The sequence below is a fragment of the Vipera ursinii genome (genome assembly GCF_947247035.1).
Source record: "Vipera ursinii genome assembly, chromosome: 1".
Lineage (NCBI taxonomy): Eukaryota > Metazoa > Chordata > Lepidosauria > Squamata > Viperidae > Vipera > Vipera ursinii.
This window is the reverse complement of record NC_139512.1, coordinates 22622312-22647078: the sequence shown is the minus strand read 5'-3', so window position 1 is coordinate 22647078 and position 24767 is coordinate 22622312. Positions and strand designations below refer to the sequence as shown.

General features: G+C 42.7%; 2 protein-coding genes across 3 annotated transcripts in view; both read left to right on the top strand.

Moving 5' to 3' along the window:
- TRIM9 (tripartite motif containing 9) overlaps positions 1-3336 on the top strand; it is a gene marked incomplete at both ends in the record, with an annotated part of 64486 nt that extends 61150 nt beyond the window's left edge. The window contains 2 exons of the mRNA XM_083349969.1: positions 287-449; positions 3274-3336. Of these exons, the coding sequence (XP_083206095.1) occupies positions 287-449; positions 3274-3336 (226 nt within the window). The remainder of the gene's footprint in view (positions 1-286; positions 450-3273) is intronic.
- A 14712-nt stretch (positions 3337-18048) lies between these two features.
- The window catches only part of PYGL (glycogen phosphorylase L), a 49135-nt gene continuing 42416 nt past the window's right edge, over positions 18049-24767 (top strand). Inside the window, exons 1-2 of one of the 2 annotated variants that reach the window (XM_083349967.1) lie at positions 18049-18148; positions 21264-21524. In XM_083349967.1, coding sequence (XP_083206093.1) covers positions 21282-21524 — 243 coding nt within the window. In that variant the 5' untranslated portion in view covers positions 18049-18148; positions 21264-21281. Of the gene's footprint in view, positions 18149-18460; positions 18545-21263; positions 21525-24767 lie in introns of those variants that run through there. The other variant, XM_083349968.1, reaches the window with a different exon arrangement.

The window sequence follows — 24767 nt, the reverse complement described above, 5'->3', positions numbered from 1 at the left end:
GTACCATCTAAAAGACCAACTTGGATTTGCTTGCAGGATGATCCCTCAAATGTCAACATGTAACAGTGGTCAAGAACATTGAACTAGGATGGGGAAAGTGGGTTTATATCTTAATTGGACCATAAATCTCATTGAAAAACTAGAGGCAATCATTATCTCTAAGTCTGACTTATCTCTCAGAACTGTTGTGAAAACTAAGTATACAGGTACCCATCTAACCTACCTTTAAGTTGGAAGAGGAGTAGTGTAAATTAAATAGATGCTAACTGGCATTTCTTTTCAAAAGGACTGAAGGAGGTATCACCAAAGGTGCCACTGTAGGCATATTGCTTGATTTGACCAGGAGGACCTTGACTTTCTCCATCAATGAAGATCAGCAAGGACCAGTGGCCTTTGAGAATCTGGAGGGCATATTCTTTCCTGCTGTCAGTCTCAACCGGAATGTGCAAGTAAGTATGGGTTGGGATCTGGCTGGTTGAGAAATGCCAGTTGGAAGTTGTGTCTTGATGTGTGATGTGGCAATGGGGGTAGACAGCTGTACAGAATGGCAGGAGTAAAATGCAGGGCTGAGGTAGATGACAAGGTATGCAAGAATGAATACTATAGTGGTGAGTTTATTATGAACAGTGCTATGAAGCTGCATCTAGCCGATATTCTCCCACAATATCTATTTACTATAAGCCACCTAATACCATGTAAAAGTGAGATAGGAGGTAATATACATTGAGCATTTAAATAAATAATAATTATTTGACAGGCAGTATGTTAGGGGCAATTAAAAAAACTAAATGGATGTAACATTTGTCTGTCTGGTGGCCAAAGAATTAAACTGAAAAAGTTAAACATTGGAAACTAGAAAAGAACGTGTGTAGTTCAGGATTAAACCATGGGTTCTTGATGCTCCTTGAGGTTGCTGATATTTGCTTGCCAACATTTCATTATCCAACTTGGGTAAATGTTGGCAAGCAAACAACCAAGTTCAGAAAACACCAGGAAACCTAAATATTGAAAATTAGAAGAAAAATTTCAATTGTGGGACTTATTGAAGCAAAGTTGAACTCTCAGACTATGTGATCTGATACTCAGAATCCATTTCTCTATCATTTAGGGCAGACATGTCAAACACAAGGCCCGGGGGCCAGATCCGGCCCGTGAAGTGGTTTCATGTGGCCCGCAAAGCCATCCTGGAAACAGTGAGGGAATGGCCCCCACTGCCTTGGCCCTGGCCCAGAGACCCTCCTTCTGCCAGAGACCATCAGATCTGTCCCACTCTTGCCCAGGCCCCCATAGGCACCCCTTGATGCGAACGATGTAGAGCTGGCCATGACCACCCAGTAGGCCATACACACTTTAGCCACACCCACCCAGGCCACACCCACCCAGCCCCCTGAGGGCAACCGCAATGCTGATGCGACCCTCCATGAAATTGAGTTTGACACCCCTGATTTAGGGTTAGGGCAAAAAATGTCCTAAATTAAAAAAAAAACATTAGTAAAGAGGGGGGGGAAATCACCTTAACTTTGCTTTTTGACAGTCGTCATTTGTTTTGCAGCAAAGGGTAAATTGTATGTGGGAATGTCCTCAAAAGACAGGAAGAAGAACCACAGGCCTAGACAAGGGGTCTCATAAATCAAATCTGAGTCCAAAAGAGGATCGGTGACAAAAGAGCCTTAAAAAGGATCCTCCTTTGTTCTCATGGAAGTAAATGTGAGGGGGACAGAGATAGGCTTTCAGACTTGCAAGATTCTGTTAGTGTAAACTTACAATAAAATTACTCCTGGTTGTGCTTCTTGTCTGGACTAATTCGGAAGGATAACGTTTATCTTGCAAGTCTGAAAGTACCTCTCCCGTCCCTCATTTTACTCTCCTGAAAACTAGAGAGGGTCCTTTTTCAGATACTTTCACCACTTCTCCTTTTTTGGTCTAAACTAGCAGGGGTGTCAAACTCTATTTCATTGAGGACCGCATCAGCATTGCGGTTGCCCTCAAGGGGCTGGGTGGGCGTGGCCTACTGGGTGGGTGTGGCTAAAGTGTGTATGGCCTACTGGGTGGGTGTGGCCAGCTCTACATCGTTCGCATCAAGGGTGCCTATGGGGGCCTGGGCAGGAGTGGGACAGATCTGAGGGTCTCTGGCAGGAGGAGGGTCTCTGGGCCAGGGCCAGAGACCCTCCCTCACTGTTTCCAGGATGGCTTCACGGGCCACATGAAACCACTTCGTGGGCCAGATCCGGCCCCCGGGCCTTGTGTTTGACATGTCTGGTCTAAAGCAGGGGTAGGCAACCTCGGCTCTTTTATGACTCATGGACTTCAACTCCCAGAATTCCAGAGTCAGCACAGCACAGCTGACTCAGGAATTCTGGGAGCTGAAGTCCATGAGTCATAAAAGAGCCGAGGTTGCCTACCCCTGGTCTAAAGTTTTATCAGGCCACTGTCTTGGTTGCAAGTTGTTCCTCCTGTCTCCCAAGGTCAGTCCCACAGATCATTACATAAAAACATTTACCAACCCTGAACAGGAAGCCATTGATTTTTCCCACACTGCTCTCAGTAGCCATTAAATTTTGTAGATTATTAAACTTCAGTGGAGCATTCTGGGGATGGGAATGGGGAAATTAATCTCCCAATAGATATCTGGGATTATTATCCTTCTAAATTCTTCTCAGAACAGTGCTTTTGCAAATCTCCCACCCAAATCCAACTCGAAACAGTGTTCCATAATAATATAAGTCAGGAAGCTTGGAGGAGTGGGGCGTAAGAAAGCAGAGAGCTCCATGCTGCAAATGGTAAATTTACTCCGGACCAAAATAGTCTCCACCCCTACAAATTCCATCTCTTTGTCCATTTTATTTCCTAGGGCACCATTCGGCTTAAGACTACTTTTTGCTTTTTTGTGGAATTAAAAAAACTCTCTACAGTTGTAACTATGCATAATCCAGTAAAGGGCTCACTTAAAAAAATATGGTCTTAATCTAGCCAAAGTTGGGCAGGATAAGAAAAATTTAAACATTAGTTTAGCTGGCTCCTTCAAAACCCATGGGGAGTTAAAGTGTCTTAGTTGTTTACATTTTGATATACAATTTAATATCTTCCCATTTAACTGTTATTTTTGTACCAAATTATTATCAATTTGTTGTATACTTGTGACAATGTTTGTTTTTTATGGATTTGAACACTGAGAGTTGGTTCTGCGAGCATAAAAACAAACAAACTAGCTAATTAAAAGTTGCTTTAAAATACCATCCAGGTTGCACACTCTCCAACTCTCCTTGGTTTCAGGTAACGCTTCACACTGGCTTGCCGGTCCCAGACTTCTACAATGCACGGGGATCCCTGCAGTAGAGAAGCCCCATGCCTTTTTCTCAGGACACAACAAGAGAGCTGCACTAACCTTCTTCAAGAATTGACCTCACAGGAGCAAGAAGGAGAATATCTGGTCATCTGGCAATTCCAGAGCAGCAAAAAACATTTTTTAAAAAAAAAAAAAGCAAAGGGGTAGAAACTAAATAAAATGAAGGACAAACCAGACTTTGCACCTCAACAAGGTGCAGCAATTAACCCCCCTCACCCCCTAGTTTCTCTAAATCCACATGCTGTGCGTGAGTTAGCTTTGCTATTTTTGCTTTTTTGGTTGATCACAAAATTCCTGGACAATCTGAGGTATAACTCTTTTTTCCAGTTTGGTTTCATTCTTGCCCGGGTTTTTCCTTTTCTTGAATGCGAATCAGGCATCGTGACATAAGCAGATGTGGTTGAACCACTTTGACTCCTAGAGAAGTGATGGTTGTGTTCCTATTGCTGTGGATTAAGTTCAAAAATGGCACGCCAAACATTTATACGACTTGATGGCTTGCAAGAATTGCTCTCTCTGCGTCCAACTAACTTTATTTCCACCTTCTCCTCCTTTGCAGCCTTTCTCAATGAAGAATATCATCAAAAAGTATCAGATCTGGATTGCCATGTAGTTGGTGTTGTAGGGACAAATAATAAAAAACATACCATAATGGAACCTCCACCCTTGTCATATTTGCATGCAATGTTGCAATGCAGTTGTGAAAGGGTGGAGTTTATATTGCGACACTACAGCAGGTATCTTGTTTTGGCATCTTCCTGGTTCCCGGAAGTTATGGAAGCCTCTCCAAATATCATCATGAAATCCTTCTGAGACAATTGTATAAGCAGATGCCATCAAACATAGTGGTCATGGGATCACAGAATTAAATAAGAATTTGGTTTTAAAAAATGGCCCAAACCTCACAAGATTGCCAAATCTCATGAGACCAATTTGGAGCAGGAATGCCCAAATTTATTAATTTTTTATTGGCTTCTTTAAAAATAAATGTACATTGGTAGCCATGGCAGGGATGACTTGTGTCTTCTGATGGACTATCACTCCTCCTGAGATTAAATATTGAGAATCTATATATAAACTCCTGTAGAATTACGTAATAGTTTTTAAAAGTCAGCGTTTCATTTTTCCAGTGGAAGCAAACAGAAAGAAGATCATATTATGTCCATAGAAATGGTAGGCAAGAACTTGTGTTGTAACAAAGAGAGCTCACAACATCCACACATTTACTAAAGGAATTTACTCTTCAATGTTAATTTATAGACCATTGTTTGGATCAGAACAATAGCCATTGCAGATCATCAGCAATGCAGAAAATGGGAAACTTAAGAGTTTTAATTTTAAACAACAGCAGGAACCTCTAGGGTACATGCAGTGAGACTGCCATGTTTGTTTCTTATTATAGCAACAACAATAGCAACAACATTTAGAGTTACATTACATTTTTTTTCTCTTGGATATCAAACTGGCTTATATAGGAATTCTTCTCTCACTTTATTTCCCATAAATAATAGGAGACAGGCTGAGCTGGGTACGTGGAAGATAAATGCAAAGTTGGCTCTAAATTTAAACCATGGTTGGTTTACCCAGTCAACCTTCTGAGATGGCAATTCCATCAGATACTCTTGATTCTCTTTTGTTCAAATAATCTAGTGCAGCTTTTTTTAAATTTTTCCTTCCAGTCTTGTTGAAAGCAAGGGAGATCTAAACAATCTAGGATGCTTAGTTTGTATCAGTTTTGTCATATGAAAGAGGTCCAAAGTCAGATTTTCCTATATCATCATCATCATCACCACCACCACCACAAAATAATGGAGCCAAATGCAATACACCCCAGCTATGTTGCAGAATCAACATCCTGCTAGAGAAAACAAGTGGGCGTCATCCATTATCTACTACCAAACCATCCAAGATGGTTCTACCTCTCCATGGCAAGCTAACAGGGAAAACAGATGATTCAGAGAAGTTCAGCATATGATTGTGTCTGAAGAGCCCTGCTGAGCCATCAGCCTAACCTAGACCAAATGTTGCCAATCTGCTGTGCTCCGTGGTAGTTGGGAAACATGCGGTCACATGCGGAAAACACCATTTTGGAGAACCCTGTCCAAGACTCAGACTCCTGCAGAGGCAGCTGGGATTCTGGATGCTGACCCTTGCTTTGAATTCCTGGATGGTTTGCAAAGCAACCAACTTATGGCTTCCAACAGATGTCACTTACCACTTTGGGAAGATACAAAGATACAACCCTTTTGCTACTGTTATTGTTCTTAAAGGGAAATTCCCTCATCATATAAACACAGAGCATTATTTCTTGACAATATTTCTAAATAAACTTTGGGGATGGGGGAAGTATCTCTTGAGGTGTTTTTCTGATTCTGTAAGCAAACTATTATATGGGTATGTCTTTCTCTTGATTGTACACTGGCACTTATCACGCGTCTTTTCTCCCAGACATAAACGTGAGCAGTTTGTTAGCCATTTTAGGTAACAGCATTTTTCCATAGCTATAGTGAAAGTGTTGCATCTATTTAAAAAAAGAAAAAAAAGAGGGCATGCTGTATCAGAATGAGCACATGTTTGTGGCTAATGTACGGAAAGGCAAAGATTTCTCCTTTGTGTGTTCTTCTTTTCAAGAAATGAACTCTGCCATGGTAACATTTCAAGATTCCTAGCTGTGAAACCAGGCCAATTCACGTTGGGTCATCAAAAGATACTCCATGACTTTGTTAATATTCTCCTTTATCTTGATCATTGCTTTATTTCCCTGTCTTGGCATTGTTAACATTTTGCAATTGTAATGCTGCAATCCTATGTTTCTGCTGGGTTAGAAGGAATGTTTTTTTGCAGTGGCCCATCATTCCAGAAGACCTACATTATGTCTGGCTATAGTGCAACATGGGAGAAATACTGGTGCATAATATAGATGGAGATCGGTGCACATTTAATTCATTAGCATGAAAAATTAGTTATGGCCTAGAAACTCGTACAGTTGTATGTATTCGTGGAACTTTGCTACTTTCTTTGGAAGATCTAGACCAGGGGTAGGCAACCTCGGCTCTTTTATGACTCATGGACTTCAACTCCCAGAAATCCTGAGCCAGCTGTGCTGGCTCAGGATTTCTGGGAGTTGAAGTCCATGAGTCATAAAAGAGCCGAGGTTGCCTACCCCTGATCTAGACGATTGCTAGGCAAAGAGAATAGTTTGTTATAAGATTATATCCAGTAATGAATAAGGTAGCAAGGCAGTAAGTAAATATCAGATAGTAGAAACTGGGAGATCTTGGAAACAGCTAAGATGCTGTTCCAGCAGAAGACAAAGTACAAATGAGCCCTGGTGTTTTGAAGGTGCAGATCTGAGTTCTCCTGACATCCCTCAACTTGGAGACAAGGACCTGAAAAGAGAGGGACTTCTTAAAACTTAGTAGTTTCATGGCAGTTAGAAATAGTTACAATTGTAAGGCTTGGTCTAGCTCAAAAAGAGATTGTGCTGCCCGTGTATGGGCTGTGGGTTTTAGAGTTTGACATCACTTTCATTGATATTTTGGTAGATGGTCCTTCACAGGTTGGGACTTCCACTGCTTCTACGCCAATGTATGTGGTCCATTTGGGGGATTCAGATTGGTGCTATTTTAGAGGACGTCACCTCTGAAAGTTATGCTTATCACTCTCTCACAATGGATCTTGCTCCCCATTTGAAGGTGACTAATTATTTAGGCCAGTGGTGGCAAACCTATGGCACGGGTGCCACAGGTGGCACGCAGAGCCCTCTCTGTGGGCACGCATGCCGTCGGCCCAGTCCTAGGACTTCAGCTGGGTTTTATAAAACCTTTTTGCTTTAGGCCTCCACCGCCATGTGCAAAAAAAAAGGTTCAATCAATCAATTTCAACTTCTCACAGGAAAAAAGAAGATCACACAAAGTTGGAATTGATTGATTGAACCTTTTAGTCCCACCCAGTCTGCCATTACCACCACAGCCACGCCCACCCAGTGGGCCACACCCAACCGGCACCCAACAATACATGTGGGTTTTGGGTTGCAGTTTGGGCACTTGGTCTCTAAAAGGTTCGCCATCACTGATATAGGCTGATTATGTACATAATCCATTCCCCACATTCATTCATTATGGTTGCTATCATTGTTTTTTTTTTCTCTAATCACAGACAGCATGCTGGACTCCATAGTGTTTGCTTTTAATTTAGTGACTCTCTCTCTCTCTCTCTCTCTCTCTCTCTCTCTCTCTCTCTCTCACACACACACACACACACACACACACACACACACACACACACAAAACAAAGCAACAAAAAAGACAGTTGTGTTTAACAGCGGAAATAGTTTTTTCCTTTACCACTGTATCACATCATAAATTATTAATGATTTTTTATTATTTTAATGAGGATGGAGATAAGCAAGAAGGAGCTGAAGAAAAAGCTAATGTGTAACATGACCACAAAAATAAAATAAAACTCTGAAACAAAACAAGAAAAGACATGTCTGTAAATAAGTTGCTGGTTCCCACCAAGAATTCCTTCCCTGTAGAATTCATCTTTCTCTGTGGTGATGGTATTCTTGATTTGTTTGCCTTGTTTATGTTTAATTAATTTATTCAATGGGTGCTATTTTGCATTCATATTGTTAGTTTTCTTTGCTGCAAAGGAGTCAGATTCCAGGATGACACATATCTCCTTATGGTTTTAAATTTATAAAGAGGCTTGGTGGCTGGGCCACTACAGCCCTGTTTTCCACAGACATCTGTTCTGCTTCCTTACAATGTTCCTGATGCTTAGAATAGATTCCTAGTAATGCATTACATGTCATTGGCAATTGTTAGCTCTAAACAGCTGCCCTCCAGGCCCATCGGGGTCCTATGTATTCTAATAAAAAGAATAGGTGGAGAACTACAAATTTCTGTGGTATTTTGAATATATATTTAAGGACGTTTGTGTGTATGTGCATGTGTGTGAGTGTGTGTTTGTGTGTGTATGTGGTGTTCATATTTGAACAAGAAAGCTATAAAAACACACCAGCGATATTCCCAGGGGTTAAAAAGTCAAGATGGTGGCCACAACTGCTCAACCCTTTCTCTTTTTTGTATACAGCAGAAAGAGGCAGAGACTAGAATGTGCAGTTACAGCCACCATCTTGCCTTTTTAAACCTCCTCTATGGACGCCCATATTGCTGAAATTAGATTGGAAGACCAGGCATATCCACGGATGCATCTAAATGGAGCTTATCCTCCCTAAAAAAGTTTAAATATGGAGACCTAGGAGTTAAAAGGAGTAAATCATGGAAAAGTCTTGCACTCACATCCTATAGCTTTGGTGCATTACATAGAATAACAAAAAAAATGAATATATGTTTACGTGAACTAACTGTTTTGTTTAGATTTATCTTGCTGGACTCACATTGAATCATAGTGTGATATGAATGAAGGTGTTCTGTCCCAGCCTACATACGTCTTTGTTACTTCACAAAGAAAAACCCTCTTTTAACAAGTAGGCTGGAAAACCAACCCCTTTTATTTGAGTTACAGACCTGATAATTGTTCCGAAAGCAAAACGGAGGAAACAGGAAATAGTTCAAAGGCAAAGCAAACAAAACATGAGCCCTTGAAAGTGGAATCCTTTGCAAACAGTTGCCTTCAGCAACCAGCACCACCCACACCTTCCCTTTTTATTATGCAGCCCCAAGGCGTGGCTTCTCAATGCCTTCTCCTCCTCCCCTGGAGCCGCCCCATTGCCTCCCTCTGTCCTGCTCCTGTAACCTGTCAGCGTTTGCAAGCATCTATAATGTCTTCCAGCTGTGCGTCCTCAAAGTCTGACTCAGCTTCCCAGCACATCTGAGTCTCATCCTGAGCACAAGTGGAGGGGCCAGGTTCTTCATCAGATTGTAAGTCTGGGGGCTCATCAGAGCCTTCCTCCAACTCTTATGGTTCCCCAGGCCCTTTCTCCTCCTCCTCCTCTGATTCCCCGGACTCAGCTGCCGGGATCACAGGCTGGCATGGAATCACAACAGAAGGTGAATATACACGTCCCAGAATAATGTTGCAGGATCCAATCTGGGTTGGTCACTGGGACCAGACATTTTGTGTTCCAAGCTTTCAGACTCATGCAGGAGCCCATCTTCGGGGAACTTCTCTCTAGCAGAGTGTGTGCTTCTGTGTAGTATTTATAGTGCCTGTGGTAAGTGGCTTTTTAGATGTTGATTGGGGTGTCTTGATGGCTGGCTTTTAAGTCATTGGCTGTCATTTGCTTCTGCTGTCCAACCTTCGACTTCTAAGTACCACTCAATAGTGGTAAATCAGCACTCCTGTTAACTGATGGGAGAGGGGGAGGGGGGGCTGTTTCCCAGGCTTCAATCACTTCCCTGACTGTTTTTGAGCCTGTTTGTCCAACAGCCTATCAAGTACTTAGAAGAACACACATTCAATTTTGTAGCTATGAAGATTGTGGTGATTGCCTGGAGAAGTTCCTGAAGTTTTCTTCGCAAGATTTCATACCTGTTTGCTAGGGCTGAGAGAAACTCAGCCCAAGGCTACTCAGCTGGCTTTGTGCCTGAGGCGGGACTAGTACTTACGCCTTTCTTGTTTCTAGCCTGAAGCCTTAACCCCTATGCCAAACTGGTTCTCCGCATGTACACTTTAGCTGTTGTGTGTTTACGTTTTCCCTGTGAGAACAGCCAGCGTCAAAATTTCATAAGAGCAGAATGGTTTTTTAAATTGGTAACATGAATAAGAAATAATATTTGGAGGCATTAATTGGCAATATGCAGTCTCATTCATTTCCGTGGTCAACATGAACCATTAAATGAAATGTAGGCTCAGGGGAAATCTATAGGTCACTTCATTAGGGACTAGGGTTTCCTACCTGAGCAGGGGGTTGGACTAGATGACCTCCAAGATCCCTTCCAACATTATTATTATTATTATTATTATTATTATTATTATTATTATTATTATTATTATTATTATTATTATTATTATTATTATTATTCCCTGGCCCCATGTCTGTTACTTTCCACAAGATGGCAGTGTAACCATGCTTTACTTACTAATTATTTTTATGTGTTCTGCAAAGAAAAGTTCCTTTCTTCCAAAGCTTTATGCCACTTTTATTGCATTCCACATAGAGCCTGGATTCACATTATCATTTAAAACCATGGTTTACTTAGCTTTGGTTTCTGGCATAAATTACAATGTGCTGAGTTTGCATTACATGCAACAAGAAAACCAATTAAATCATATTCTATATTGGTAAATTGCTTACAGCAAGAGTAGCAGATGAACATACATAGAATTTTGTCCAGAATTCATTTTGTTAGAAGCATTAATAATCTACTTAATGGTAAATATACTTAATGCTTTCATTTTCATAAAGTTTCTAACAATTCAGGGCATTCCTGCATAAGTACATATACTGTATTATAATAATAATAATAATAATAATAATAATAATAATAATAATAATAATAATAATAATAATAATAATAATAATAATAATAATAAAGTTGGAAGGGACCTTGGAGGTCATCTAGTCCAACCCCCTGCTCAGGCAGGAAACCCTATACCATTTCAGGCAAATGGCTGTCCAGTCTCTTCTTAAAAACCTCCAGTGTTGGAGCATTCACCATTTCTGGAGGCAGGTTGTTCCACTGGTTAATTGTTCTGTCAGGAAGTTTCTCCTTAGTTCTAGGTTGCTTCTCTCCTTGACTAGTTTCCATCCGTTGCTTCTTGTCCTGCTTTCAGGTGCTTTGGAGAATAGCTTGACTCCCTCTTCTTTGTGGCAGCCCCTGAGATATTGGAACACTGCTATCATGTCACCCCTCACCCTTCTCTTCATTAAACTACACATACCCAATTCCAGAAACCGTTCCCTATATGTTTTAGCCTCCAGCCACCTAATCATCTTTGTTGCTCTTCTCTGTACCCTTTCTAGAGTCTCGACATCTTTTTTACATCGTGGTGACCAAAACTGGATGCAGTATTCCAGGTGTGGCCTTACCAAAGCATTGTAAAATGGTATTAGTACTTCACTTGATCTTGATTCTATCCCTCTGTTAATGCAGCCCAGCACTTTGTTGGCTTTTTTGGCAGCTGCAGCACACTTCTGGCTCACATTGAAGTGATTGTCTACTAAGACTCCGAGATCCCGCTCACAGTTACTACTATACATACACATACATATACATGCACCCGCGCACACACACCCCACACACACACGTTGCACACCTGATCAGTCAAGGAATTCCAGCTGGCAGGATCCAGAAGAAAGGCCTTTTCTGCTGTGGCTCCTGCCTGCTGGAGCATTGTGCCCTTCACGTTGAGATCCACCCCACCCTCTTGGCCTTCTGTAAAGGCCTCAAAAATCTGACTGCCATTTGGCCCTGGGCCCTGACAGGCGCACATTCCACACTGGAAGTGTTTAATAACTAGGAAGAAATCCCCACCCCCATTGTACCTCGTTTTAACTTAAACTTTGTTCATTCTAATATTTATTTTACTGTTTTCTATCTTTGCTTTTATGATGTTACGCTTCCCAGAGTTACTTACAGTGAGATGGATGGCATATAAATGTAATAAATAACTACTCAAGTAGACGAACGCACCAGCAATGTTTTCAGAACCTGGTTATCTTACACCCAATTCTGTGAGCACCACCCAAAACACAGAGCTACCTTGTTTGCTTTCCTTTGAAGTGAACTGAGTATTTTGTAGCATCTTGTTTATTCACAAACATATTAAGTCATGTGTTTTTTTAGAAAAACTGCAAACCATGTCCTAAAACTGACTCATCTCGGAGTTTGCAGGGACAGTTAGTAACTAGAGCTCTCAAGCTCTTCTTTTTTCTCATCTGGTACTCAGCAGCTATCAAGATGTACCCCTATTAGAGCTATTAGCTCTGGCTTCTTATGGGTTTTGTGGTTTTTTTGTCTCCTACAGCCTTTCAAGCAGAGGGGACTGGCATTTTAAAGTACCAGGCCCAAGTAAAGAAGTTCATATTAATCTTCAAAGCTCAAGAGGTCTTCTCCTAGAACCAGTTAACCCATACACTACAGCTAGCTAGTACAGGCTCACTGCCCAATATAATCAATATTCCTTAAAAAAAATAATCAAATTCCATGATTTCGGTAATATAGTAGTATTCTCACATTTATCTTCAGAACATTTACCCAAACATTTACTTATGGAGTTAACAGTTCCTTGATCATATAGGTCAGTAATGGCGAACCTTTTAGAGACCGAGTGCCCAAACTCCAACCCAAAACCCACTTATGTATCGTCGGGTGCCAGGTGGGCATGGCCAATTGGGTGGGAATGGCCAATTGGGTGGGCATGGCCAATTGGGTAAGCGTGGCCCATTGGGTGGGCGTGGCTGCAGTGGTAACGGCAGACTGGGTGGGACTAAAAAGTTCAATCAATCAATTCCAACTTTGCGAGATTTTTTTTTCCCACGAGAAGTTGAAATTGAGTGATTGACCTTTTTTTTTTTTTTTTTTGCACACGCCGGTGGAAGCCTAAAGTGAAAAGGTTTTATAAAACCCAACTGGAGGTCTAGGACTCGAGCGATGGCGTGTGTGCCCACAGAGAAGGCTCTGTGTGCCACCTGTGGCACGCGTGCCATAGGTTCGCCACCACGGATATAGGTAGTCCTCAACTTATGACCACAGTTGAAACCAGGTTTCTTCCTAAGCAATGCAGTTATTCAGTGCGTAATGCCCGATTTTACCTTTTTTGTTGTGGTTGTTGAGAGAATCAGACGGTCATTAAGCAGATCCAGCTTCCCCCATTGATTTTGATTGTCAGAAGCCTCTGGGGGGGTAGCATATGGTGATCACATAATCCCAGGACACTGCAATCATTGCAGATACATGCCAGTTGCCAAGTAGCTACTTTTTGTCTCTCCACACTGGCTCAGGAATTCTGGAAGTTGAAGTCCATCGGATGTAGAAGTGCCATAGCTGCCCACCCCTGCTCCAGAGTAATTGCTGAAGTGAATGTTGTTTTCAACTTCCCAGAGTTTTGCTCCTCGTATTTACAGATGGCATCCATTCAAGTATGAACCAAGTCAGATCCAGTTTATTTTTGAAGTCTTCACAAAGTCAGCCAGATGATGCTACTCAGACTCTTCTTAGCAGGATTTCCTCTGGCAACTAATTAAACATTATGTTTATCTCATTATGAGATAACCAATTGTCACTATGTTCTTTTATTATTTCTACAGCCAACTATTATTAACAATTCTAAAGGATAAAGAGTATCTTGTAACACTTTAAAGAACACCAAAAAAAACCCCAACAACCCAGATGTGGTCTATAAAAGCTTTTCCCCTCAGTTTAATGACTCTTCAGACTTTGTTACATATTGTATTGGTTACATTTAACTGCAACTAAGTCCTCATTGACCCATATTTCTGCTTCTCCTGGCTTCTATATAGATACTGTCTTATCCCTTCATTAAACCTCACAAATCAGTTCTGTGCTCCACGATGCCATAATAATAATAATAATAATAATAATAATAATAATAATAATAATAATAATAATAATAATAATAATAATAATAATAATAATAATACAAAGAAGAAGAAGAAGAAGAAAAGAAGAAGAAGAAGAAGAAGAAGAAGAAGAAGAAGAAGAAGAAGAAGAAGAAGAAGAAGAAGAAGAAGAAGAAGAAGAAGAAGAAGAAGTTGGAAGGGACCTTGGAGGTCATCTAGTCCAACCCCCTGCTCAGGCAGGAAACCCTGTACCATTTCAGGCAAATGGCAGTCCAGTCTCTTCTTAAAAACTTCCAGTGTTGGAGCATTCACCACCTCTGGAGGCAGGTTGTTCCACTGGTTAATTGTTCTAACTGTCAGGAAGTTTCTCCTTAGTTCTAGGTTGCTTCTCTCCTTGACTAGTTTCCACCCATTGCTTCTTGTCCTGCTTTCAGGTGCTTTGGAGAATAGCTTGACTCCCTCTTCTTTGTGGCAGCCCCTGAGATATTGGAACACTGCTATCATGTCACTCCTCACCCTTCTCTTTGTTAAACTACACATACCCAATTCCAGCAACCGTTCCCATATGTTTTAGCCTCCAGTCCCCCAATCATCTTTGTTGCTCTTCTCTGTACCCTTTCTAGAATCTCAACATCTTTTTTACATCGTGGTGACCAAAACTGGATGCAGTATTCCAGGTGTGGCCTTACCAAGACATTGTAAAGTGGTATTAATACTTCACATGATCTTGATTCTATCCCTCTGTTAATGCAACCTAGCACTGCGTTGGCTTTTTTGGCAGCTGTAGTACACTGCTGCCTCATAGTTAAGTGATTGTCTACTAGGACTCCAAGAACCCTCTCACAGTTAATACTATTGAGCAAGGTACCACCTATGCTATACCTGTGCATTTGATTTTTTCCTGCCTAAATGTAGAACCTTACTTTTTTCACCATTGAATTTCATTTTATTAGATAGCGCGCAGTGTTTGAGTCTGTCCAGATCCTCCTGTATTTTAAGCCTATCTTCTGGAGTATTGGCTATTCCTGCCAGCTTGGTGTCGTCTGCAAATTTGATGAGTTCCCCATCTATCCCATCCAAATCGTTGATGAAGATGTTGAAGAGCAAAGGGCCCAGAACAGAGCCCTGGAGCACCCCACTACACACTTCCTTCCATGTAGATGCAGTTCCATTGAGGACCACACGCTGAGTACGGCCTGTCAGCCAGCTATGAATCCATCTGGTGGTGATGCTACCTAACCCACATTTTTCTATCTTATCAAGTAGTAGGTTGTGATCTACTTTATCAAATGCCTTACTGAAGTCCAAGTAAATTATATCTACAGCATTCCTCTGGTCCACTAATTTTGTCACTTGCTCAAAGAATGCAATAAGATTTGTCTGGCATGATCTGTTTTTGACAAACCCATGTTGGCTTTTAGTGATGACTTTGTTTGCATCAAGTTGTTCGCTGATTTGTTGTTTGATTATCTTTTCCAGAATCTTCCCAGGTGTTGAGGTCAGGCTGATAGGTCTGTAGTTTCCTGGATCTATTTTTTTTTCCTTTTTTGAAGATGGGAACTACATCAGCTGTCTTCCAGTCCTCTGGTAATTCCCCAGTGCTCCAGGATCTTTGAAAAATATAGTTCAGTGGTTCTGAGATCACGTCTGCCAGTTCCTTGAGAACTTTGGGGTGTAATCCATCTGGTCCTGGTGATTTGAAGTTGTCTAGGCTGGACAGGTGCTCACGTACAATTTTCTTGCCTATCTTAACTTGCGTTTCTATTCTGTTTTTTATGGTACTGGTTTGGTAGGTTGGACTGTTTTTTCCCTTTGTGTAAAGACAGATGCAAAAAACGAGTTAAATAGTTCTGCTCTCTCCCTGTTGCTTGTCACCTTCTTGCCATTTTCCCCCACTAATGGACCAATCATTTCTTTAACTTTTTTCTTGTTTTTTATATGTTGAAAGAAGCTTTTGTTATTTTTTACTTTGGTCGCAAGCCTTAGTTCATTTTGAGCCTCAGATTCCCTCACTTCATCTTTGCAGGCACAGGTTATTTGCTGATATTCTGCCTTAGTTATGTGCCCCTCTTTCCACTTCTTATACTTATTCCCAAAAGTAATGCATGAAATGAAATGGTCCTAAATCTTTGCTTTCCAGTTTCTTCTTACTACATTTACTGCATTTTGGTGTCAGAGAGAAAAGACAAAAAGGATGGGGGCATATCATGAATTTTATGAGGAGCATGACTATAATGCCAGACATTTATAGCTTTTAAAAAGTTATCAGAGAGATGTTATCATCCTGGTAAAGCCTATAGGTGGTCTTGTAAATAAATAAAAATTAATATTTTGCAACATTCCAGTTCCCCTTTTTAAAGTTTTTTATTTTTAGTTACTCTTTTAATGGCTTATTTTAAGGTCCTTGGGTCAGGATGCCTGGAAGGCAGGAATCTAGGCCAGCTTAATGCCAGTCCTACAGTCTTTCTTTAGAAGACAAGACCCAAAAAGCATAACCCACAAGCCACATATGCCTTCTTGCATTGCTTTCATGGTCCCAAGAGAGATTGTGCTTATTTGGGGGGGAACAAAGGATCCCAAAAGACTCTGACCCTATCCAATTTTGCAGTGGAGCCTTGCTGGATGTGCCAGGAAGATCTTAAAACAATCCTCTAGTCCAGGGATCCCCAACCCCCCGGTTCATGGGCCGACACCGGTCCGTGGGATGCCAGCAACCATTCCGTGTAAACAATCAAAGCCCCATCCGCAGGATGCAGGCAGTATGCAAAACCACACCCCTTCCAGTCCATGGAAAAACTGCTCTCCACAGAACCGGTCCCTGGGGCCCAAAAGGTTGGGGGCCACTGCTCTAGTCAACAGATGGTGAAAATCCCTGCCTAAAGGATTCCTATGGAGGTAAACTACTATACAGTATAAAGGTAATCCTCAATTTACAATCTCAATTGAGCCCAAAATTTATGTTGCTAAGTGAGACATTTGTTGAGTAGGTTTGCCCCATTTTACAGCTTTTCTTGCTACATTTGTTAAGTGAATCACAGCAGTTGTTAAATTAGTAATCTGGTTTCCCCATTGACTTTGTTCGTCAGAAGGGTGCAAAAGTTGATCACATGACCCCCCCAGACACTGCAACGGTCATGTGAGTCAGTTGTCAAGCCTCCGAATGCAAACCACATGACCATGTGGGGATGCTGTAAGCGTCATAAGTGTGAGAAATGGTCATAAGTCACTTTTTTTAGCGCCGTTCCTTTCAAACGGTCACTAAGCGAACTGTTACACAGGACTGCCTGTTTAAGTTTGGCCCGTTGAATTTCTTGGTGGCAAGTTAATAGTCCCTGAGGGAGGTGGTGGCTCAGTGGGTTAGGACCTGAGTTTGTCGATCAGAAGGTCGGCAGTTTGGCTGGTCGAATCCCGAGTGCCGCATAACAGAGTGAGCGCCTGTTACTTGTCCCAGCTTCTGCCAACCTAGCAGTTCGAAAGCACGTAAAAATGCAAGTAGAAAAATAGGGACCACTACGGTGGGAAGGTAACAGCATTCCTTGCGCCTTTGGCATCTAGTCATGCTGGCCACATGAACACGGAGACGTCCTCGGACAAGCGCTGGCTCTTCGGCTTTGAAACGGAGATGAGCACTGGCCCCTAGAGTTGGAAACTGACTAGCACGCATGTGCGGGGGAACCTTTACCTTTAATAGTCCCTGAGTCTCCCTTGATTGCTCCTCCCTTTCTCGCAACCTTTCTTTGCCCTTGAAAAACATCGCTCTGAAACGCTCCTGGCCAGCAGGGCTCGCTCCTGTCCTCTTATTACCCAGGGGCTACAATTACTCCCCCGGACGCCTTTTCCTTTCCAATTGCCTCTCCGGCTTCAGTTCTTCGGATTTCTGCCGTCACGTATTCTCCCGCTGCTCTTCCTACAGAAGATGGCAGGATGCTGCCAGTCCGCCCAGTTCGAGGAACCGCAATGCCTCCAAGCGGGTTCTGGAGCCTGGCCGAACCCAGAGGGCTGGGCGGGCTTCGGGCAGTCTCCGTGGCCCCGAATCCATCTCCCGCTTCCCTTACCAGCAGCCCAGCTCGCCACTCCAGCCCTCTTCCTTTCCTCACCCCACCCCGCGGGCAAGGAAACTTCCCCATCCAACGATGAGGAGGCGGTGCCAGCATCCGGACAGGCGTGGAACCTGACGAATGGCATTCTATAAAAAGAGGGCTTGGGTGTGCCCCTTTCCTGGAAGAAAACGACTTCGGCTAGCAGCTAGCTCAAGCTCGAAGAGAGGAAGGGGGAAAAAACAAGATTCCTCGTCCTAGGATCGAGAGCAGGTAAGAGTGGGTGTCTTTGCTCTGGAACACCAACCGGGCTCTGTGTTGGCCTGGCGTGGACTTTTGTCTTGCGTGGACAAGGTGCAGGCAGGGGGGATCTGGGGACACGCCCTGAGGCTCCTGGAACGCGGAAGGCTTCGGAGTAGTTACCTAGCATCGGAGCGCCGGAGGAAAGCGCTGCGAGATCTCTGGCGACGGGCAAGGGGAAGGCAGGGAAGAAGGGCCCTCTCGGCCCCTGAGACCAGCCCCCTTTCTCGCCCCGTAAATGGAAGAGGAAGGGAGGCTCTGACCGCTTTCTCACGCTGCCGCTTCCTCCAAGTCGGAAGTCGGCGAGTTAGGAAACTCGCTGCTCACAAGTGACACGTAAATACGACGTGCAGCGTTCACCCCTCCGCAGTAAGAAAATGAAAACGCTCTTCCGCAGTAGAAACTAGTCCGTAATGTGTTTGATTTTTGTTATGGATCAGAATGTGTGGCCTGAATCGTTGTGCTTTTCCAACTGGTGGTTTAGCTTGAGCATATCCACCAGGTTGTGGCCTATATAGCAGTTCGTGGTGAAATAAAGTATTGCTTTAGTGGCATTTGAGAATCCTGTCATAGTGTTTGGTCTAGGATTGGGGAGAAATGAGTTCAAAATTTCCACTTGCTTATGGGGTAGTTTCTTGGCCCACCAGATGTTATAGGTGCACTGTATAAAATTACAAGAAATTATGTGCAGCACCTTGATCTTCTGGAGGAGATATATATATATATATTGAGGTTTTGCCCTAGGACGGAGTCCACAGCATTTTTTTTACCAGTAAGAGGCTACAAATATTCCATACATCCTTGCTGGGAAATATATCTCATTGAACTTGGTGGAAGTGACTTTTCTAGCCAATTTTCTGAGTAAGCAAATGCCCTGAACCTTCAGTTAAGATGCCCAGTCTGCAAAGTTATGAAGAATCACAGTAAGGTTAAAACTATACAGACTTAGCATATTATGTGAATTTTCTAAGCCAGTCTTTCTCAACCCTGGTCATTTTAAGATGTGTGAATCTTAATGCTAGGCTGCCAGGGGAATACTGGGACTAAAAGGCCAGATATTTTAAAGTGACCAAGGTTGAAAAAATACTGCTTTGGTTTAGGCCTTTCAGTAGTCAGGTTAATCTTCTAATTGGATATAACTGGTGATATGGTTTATATGGCTGCAGTACCAATTGAATTTGGCAAAAAAATAAAATGTTATTTCTGAACATATGTACTTAGAAGGAGCATACTGTGCTTCTATGTTCCTTATGCAGGGGTGGTCGGAGGGGGGGCTGATCCATAAACTGGTCAAGCTAGCTTTAGTTTGAATTTTTCAAATCTAAATCATCTGCTGATTTTGTTGTATGCCATGTATCTGCAAATCGGCTTTTAAGCCGGGGTTTGTTTGTTTGTTTGCAGTTTTTACATTTTTAACAATTTTTGCCATTACTGTTCATGGTAGTTGGGGATGAAAGGAGTTGTAGTACAATATACGTGGAGGGCATCCAATTGAAAAAGGAAAATCTACAATTAAATAACGTACCCTCCTGGCTGAGATGCACTTTCAGTAAAATTTGAGTGTGCCTCTTGTGATGTTTATGCTGCAATAGTGTTGCCCCACACCAGACCACAAAATGAACGTATGTTACCAAAAGGACACTCGTAGCATTTTTTGGACTAACTTTTTTTTTCAAAGGCATAAACTTTGATGTATGAGAGTTCTGCACTCTCAAGCTTGATTTTGCTCTTAAAAGTTTCTTTTTCCCCAAGGGATATTGATGTCTGTAATGGAACATCTTAGCAGATGAAAATGCCCTGACATTTTATGCATTTAAATATGTTCTTCTGAGAAGGGATCCTTAACTTTCATGAAACTCTCAATGGAGTCCACGGCGCAAAAAAAGTTAAGAAGCCTTGATTTGGGGTGTTAACCTGTTTAATAGGTCCTTCCTGGGAACTGATCTACCTTTGTTGCATTATCGTTGTTGAAGTTGCATATATCAGATTTCACCTAAGAAAGTGTTAACACTTTCTAATTATATGGAAAATGTGGCACTTGTAATCTGCCACCTGTGTTTAACTTGCACTAGCATAACCACTTTGTCTTCCTCTCCCTCACTTTAATATATATATCTCTTATCAGTTTAGCCACTGTATGCTTCTGGTGAAATGTGATGCAGCTCACAATAGCTAATGCCTTTTAACAAAATATATTAATCTGAAAAAATGCCTTTTTCAGATTTCAGTTTTCCTTCTGATTATTGGCCATCACAGACTAACACGGATCTCTTCCTAGTAAGTTACACCCAGTTTAACATTTTAGTTTAAGTAATGGCTCTCCCTATGTAAGCTGTCTCTTGGTTTAATGCCAAAAAACAAAGAAATCAGACCTTTTCTCTGATCCTTTTCTGTAAGCAACAGACAGAAAATTATCCCACTATCTTAACTTCTCCCCAACCTGCTGTCTACTGGATATTCTGGACTATAACTTCCACCAACTGCAAAGATGATCTTGCTGGCTTGGCGTGCCAGGAGTTGCAGTTTGGGCAGCATTTACCCTTCCCTCTGACATTGCTCTTTTTTCTCCAAAATGGACAACTTGCTTCCGGATTGCACTACCTAAAGCTGCAACCAAGGACTCCTATAACATTGTTCCTCGATAGAAAGAAGAGAAACTGATATTGTTGTCCCAAACTGCTCGTTTTTTTTGTATGTATATAGTGTACATCCTGTCCTACAATCTCTCTCTAGTGTTATAACCAGAATTCAGGATTCTTTCTATTTTGGAGGAATAGACCTTTGGGGTGGATAGTTCTCTCTCTCTCTCTCTCTCTCTCTCTCTCTCTCTCTCTCTCTCTCTCTCTCTCTCTCTCTCTCTCTCACACACACACACACACACACACACACACACACACCTACCTCTTTGGAGAGAGGCTGTGATTCAGCTTTGGAGGCCTGCTTAAAGCTGAACACTGTTAGCATTAAACTCCTCCCTTCGAGCAGAACCTACAAGAGGAGGAGAGAAGCTGGCTGCAGGACCCGAGGTCAGTGCTCTGTTGGTGCTGAAAGCAGAACAGATTAAAATCTTCCTGCTCTTTTTCTCCAGATCACAGCCTTGGCAGCCATGTCTCGGCCCCTCACTGACCAGGAGAAGCGTAAACAGATCAGCATTCGTGGCATTGTTGGAGTGGAGAATGTGGCCGAGCTGAAAAAGGGCTTTAACCGACATCTACATTTTACCCTTGTCAAGGACCGCAATGTAGCCACCCCTCGTGACTACTACTTTGCCCTGGCCCACACTGTACGGGATCACCTGGTGGGCAGGTGGATCCGCACCCAGCAGTACTACTATGAAAAGGACCCCAAGGTGAGACATATAAAGTGAGAGAGATTGGGAAGCAAAAAATTCATTGGTTAGCATAAATGGTCAGGCATTTTATGTAAGTCTTCATTCAGCATGGAAAATGTTCTGTGGGACCATGTTCTGTGAGTGACAATATGAGTCCTCTCTGTTGACATTTAGAAGGAAGAAGAACCTTGACCCAAATCAATAAAATGAGATTTGAAAATGAGAGTTGGAGAAGGCAAATAAGCATTTTCCTTCCCAAGCTTTGGAAAGGAAAAAAGAGTTCTTCATACAAGACAGAATCAATAAATCAGTCATGTTTCAAACATCTAATGTCCACCAGATTAGAAGACTTTTAAAAGATAGTATTTTATTTTTTTAATCCCATTTATATCCCGCCCTTCTCCGAAGACTCAGGGCGGCTTACAATCTAAAGCACAAATCAATGTGCTTAGCAATAGCCTGGGGTCCCCTTAGTGTGGTGGGTTTACAACTGAAAATAGCTGTTGTGATTCAGGGTCAGCCTGTGGGTTCGGCAGTTGGGTCAGACGACTCAGAGGAGGGGGTGTTGAAGAGCTTGCTGAGGGGATTGGACAGCTTGATGAGAGCCCCCAGCAAGGCCCCTCTCATCTGGTCACGATGCAGACCCAGCTGTGTGAGCCTGACAGCGTGGATGAAGATGACCCACAGCTGGCCCTGTTCAAGGACGCCCGACGCAGGAGGCAGTCAGTCAGGAGTAAACAGAGGAAGGCTATGGGGCACCTCGGAAGGAGGCACAGAGAGGCCACACCCTGAACTGTATTTAAGGGGAATGTGTGGGAGGGTTGGTTTGCTGAAGGCAACCGCTTGGATTGTTCCTGCTTCTTAGCTTGTGTTTTATGGTTGGTGTCTTGTCTTGCTCTGTTTTATGTGAATAAATTTGGCAGGCGTATTCCAGCCTCTTGCCATTTGTAAAGGGGTTGTCCCTGCCTTCTCTGCAGGGCCGGTAGCAGGCTGGTACAGAACAATAGCTTGCAGCTTTGGCCCTATTGGCCAGGAATTCTGGGAGTTGCAGTTTCATCTCAACTGGGGTTGGGAGTGACTGCAAAGGCTGGTAACTAGAAAAAGACACACATTCAGAAACAGAATATGTTTGAATAGCTTTTTTTTTTCTTGAGAAGAACAAGCCATTTCTTGTGAATTTCTTAGAAGTACCTATCTGGCTAGTGTAAGTGCCTGTTTGTTTGTTTGCTTGTTTAATCATATTAAATGAACTCAGTCTGATTAAATGAGATTCCCATGTAGATAGAAATTCCTTATCTGTTTAGCTGATAGAGAACACGGTTACTCTAAGCTTTTTGTTTTCCTTCCTTGCCTAAGTGATCAAAGGAATTCATCCTTCAAAACAAAGAACGTGTTATTGTATTTTTTTACAAAAATGATAATATCACACACACGACATGGCATACCTAGAAGGAAAAAAATAAGGCAGGAATGTATCCTTTGTCATAATTTATTTATATATATGCCAGAAAAGGATGTTTCTGTAGCAGGAAGCAAATCTGCTGCTCCTTTTTCATCAGATTAAGTGTTGATGCCACTCTTTAGTGTAGGGCTTTTCAACCTTTTCACCCATTGTACCACTTTTAGGATATGGCAACATCCAAGTACCACCGGTCGCCTCGCAAGGTGTCAAAAACTTGATGACACCCCCCCAAAAAAAGGAAAAAAGTGATAAAGTACAGGTAGTCCTCGACTTACAACAGTTCGCTTAGTGACTGTTCAAAGTTACAATGGCACTGAAAAAAGTGCCCCCCAAAGCCACAGCTGAGCAAGACACCTGTCTGCCCACCCGGCGGCGCTCTTCCGCCTATCCGAGGTTTTCATTGTTGTGAGCATTTCTGTTGAGGACTGGTGAGGTGGGGGGTGTTTGGTTTTTATTCCCCCCATCTGCTGGGTAATTGCAGCAGGTTTTGGTCACTTCACATGACCCTGGGACACTGTGACCGTCATAAATATGACTCAGTTGCCAAGCATCTGAATGTAAATCACAAGACTCTGGAGATGCTGCAACATTCCAGCTGATTGGTGCTTCTTCTGGGCTCAGCAGAAGCACCAGGATCAGCACTGAGCTCCAGTTGGAGCCTGGCACTGATCCTGGCGCTTTCGTTGAGCCCTGACAGCCCTGCAGCTCCAGCCATCTCTCGCTCAGGCTTGTGCAGTGCTGCCACTGGTTCAGCTCATTCCCCTCCCCCACTACCACTTTTCTAGGATGGTCGCGTACCACCTGCCAGGTGCCAATGTACCACAGGTGGTATCCGTACCACTGGTTGAAAAGCCCTGCTTTAGTGAATGCAAGGAGAGCCAATGTACATACAATACAGCAGGGTATACATAGATAAACAGTGTATTTGAAACTGGCTTTAGCAAATTTACCCTCAGAATTAAAATGCAGATTTTGGACTGATTCCGTACTCTCCTAGTTCCTAATATACAACCAAACCATATACTGATAGTCATTCAGCAGGTTCTGGGTGGACTGAGGTCAAAAATTGTTAAGGCAAAAAAGGAGAGAAGTGTTGTGATTCAGGGTCAGCCTGTAGGTTCAGCAGTTGGGTCGGACGACTCAGAGGAGGAGGGGGATGTTGAAGATCTTGCTGAGGGGGTTGAAGATCTTGCTGATGATAGCCCTCAGGCAGGCCCCTCCCACTTGGTCACCATGGAGACCCAGCTGTGTGAGCCTGACAGTGTGGATGAAGTTGACCCACAGCTGGCCCTGTTCAAGGACGCCCGACGCAGGAGGCAGTCAAGTAGGAGTAAACAGAGGAAGGCAATGGGGCTTCTCGGAAGGAGGCAGAGAGAAGCCACGCCCTGAACTCTTTATAAGGGGAATGTGTGGGGAGGGCTGGTTTGCTGAAAGCAACCGCTCGGATAGTGTTTCAAAGCTCCTGTATCTTGGTTCGTGTCTTGTTTGTTTTTGTAGTAATAAATTTGGCAGACGTAATTCCAGCCTCTTGCCGTTTGTAAAGGGGTTGCCTTTTCTGCAGGGCCGGCAGCAGGCTGGTACAGAACAAGAAGGTGAGATTATATCACGTACTGTGTGGAACTAAGATTGTTTTGAGGAGGAGAGTTCACCTTGGTTTTATGGGGAGGTTAAGTTCATGGCATCCGGTCCTCTCAATTCCTGGCAAATAGATGGGGAAGAAATGGAGGTAGTGACAGATTTTATTTTCCTGGGCTCCAAGATCACTGCAAATGGGGACTGCAGCCAAGAAATTAAAAGAC